General features: G+C 27.8%; 1 protein-coding gene across 1 annotated transcript; it reads right to left on the reverse strand.

Moving 5' to 3' along the window:
- LOC107616599 lies at positions 562-1,815 on the reverse strand. Its single transcript, XM_016318554.2, has 3 exons — positions 1,660-1,815; positions 1,447-1,508; positions 562-1,279 (listed from the first exon to the last, which is right to left on the reverse strand). Exon 3 carries the CDS (start codon positions 1,263-1,265, stop codon positions 663-665), a length of 603 nt encoding a protein of 200 aa, XP_016174040.1. The 5' UTR covers positions 1,266-1,279; positions 1,447-1,508; positions 1,660-1,815; the 3' UTR covers positions 562-662.

Genomic DNA, 2,277 nt, shown 5'->3' on the forward strand with positions numbered 1-2,277 from the left:
TTCACATTTTTAAGTTTTTTTTTTTTTTTTACATGGAAGTTGCTTTGTATTAACTATTAGGACCTAGAGTGTCCTTATAAACCAAATTACAAACTTCAGCAAGTATCTCTTCCAGCCATATTAAGTTTTTTTTCAAGATTAAATTATAAAAATTAAAAAAATAATACTATTCTGCAAACCATAAAACCACCCAAAAAAAATGAACACAATCTCCATAGATAAATCAACCACGGACAACAAAACCACCACATACATCATAAAACGTCCAAACAGGTACCCAAAAAATTTTCAGATCAGTCACATTAATCTCTAATAAATTTTTATTTTTTAAAAACTTTCAAAAATTATTTTCATTAGACAAATTGGTCCTCATTCATTTTGAAAAAAAAAATTATCTTAAAATATATTTTTTAAAGATCTAATTATATTATAAAAAAATTTATTAAAAATTTATTTGTCTAGTACATATTAAAAATTTGATTGAAAACGATAGAAGACCAATATGTTAATGAGGATAATTTTCAAAAAATTTTAAAAGATAAAAGTTTTTCTAAGACCAAAGTGTTCAATCTAAAATTTTTTAAAGTCTAATTTGACTATTTATTTTGAACTGTGGTTTCTTTCTTTCTAAAAATAAAAAATAAAAATAAAAATAAAAAACTTCAAAGTGATTCAAGAAAACCTGTTTTTGTGAGAACAGCATTCCTAACTTTACTAAGGTCCCTACCTTTGAGGGTCCTCCCAACACCTTCAAATACTGAAAATGATGAAATCTGAGTCCTTGCAAGCCTCCTTGCAATGATTTCATGTGGTGGTAGCTTTGGATCATACTCATCATCATCATCATCAATTTCCTCTTCATCATCATCACTATTAACTTCATCATTGTTTTCTTCTTCATCATCAAAAGAAACACAAAATCTTTTATTATTATTATTATTATTATTTTGCTTCTTGTTGTTCCTATAAATCGTTGACCAATCAGGAACGTTGACCGGGGCTGATTGCTGATGAAGAACGTTGACCTCATGTGAAGAACTCGCACAGCTGCTGCTGGTGTTGCTGTGGTCCCTCGGAATCATTCTTGCTGCAGATGGCAGTTTTCTTGGAACAGGAAGAGGAGGAGAAGAAGGCGTATCCATGCACCTCTTCAGTGCTGAACCACTATAATAATCTCCTGTCTCTTTCATAACTGACCAAACCTCTTCTTCTTCAAATTCTCCATCTCTTAAAGATCTCCATATCCCACTGTATTTATCATCCATTAATTAATTACTACCTGCATACACAAATTCAGAAGAAAATTCTTTCACTCTCAGAATTAATTAGAATTTTGGGTGTTTAAGAAAAAAAAAATAACAGGAGAGGATTTTAGGATGTGAAAAATGGTAACTGATATTTCTTCAAGCAAGGAAAAACTAAAGAAAAAAAAATTAAAATGTATACCTTTTTTTGGAATCAGGAACTCAGCTCCAAATTCTTATGTTGATTCTAGACACAGTTTATTCCTGAAATAATTAGTGAAAAAAAATTGGAATGAAGATGATAAAATCACATATAATAACTTTATGTTATATATTATGTGTGTGTCAATTATAATTGTGATACAGGAATTTCTATGTTGATGAGAATCCAGTAGATTCCAAAAGTTTTGCTTACCTCTCAATATGTTTGAAGGAGTGAAGCATATTATTATGATATGAATAATATTTATGGAGAGCAAGAAACACAGCAACAGGAGCTTAAAGGGCACAGCAACAAAGCAACCAAATTAAAGAGCAAGAATAAGACACACCTAACTTGTGTCCCTAGATATATCATGAATATAGCTAAATGATGAAAAGGAATATATTTTTTGTATAATCTTTTAATGTTATTTATATGAATTTAATTTTAATGTATTGTATGTGTAAAATAATTTTGTACATGTATCTAATTATATAATATTATGTCAGTAAAAATAATTATTTTTTTTATTAATTATGTGAAAAAATAATTCCTGCAAATAATTAGTTCATTTAAAAGGAGATACAAAAAATTGGAATAAAATTTGATAACTAGATCCCTTATTTTATTTTTCTAAAAACATTCGGCCATTTGTGTACATCATTAAAAAAATCCACTTGGCATGATAAACAAAATTTTAAGGATAAAAAAATTTGTTTTCTAAACATGTTTATAAAATAATCTTGCTGAAATTATATTTCTAAAGTTTTTTGAAAGTATATCTCTCGATAATGTTAGGAAGACAAAAAATAACCAACTTAAATAATCTAA

Source organism: Arachis ipaensis, chromosome B01 (assembly GCF_000816755.2).
Source record: "Arachis ipaensis cultivar K30076 chromosome B01, Araip1.1, whole genome shotgun sequence".
NCBI classification, from domain to species: Eukaryota; Viridiplantae; Streptophyta; class Magnoliopsida; order Fabales; family Fabaceae; genus Arachis; species Arachis ipaensis.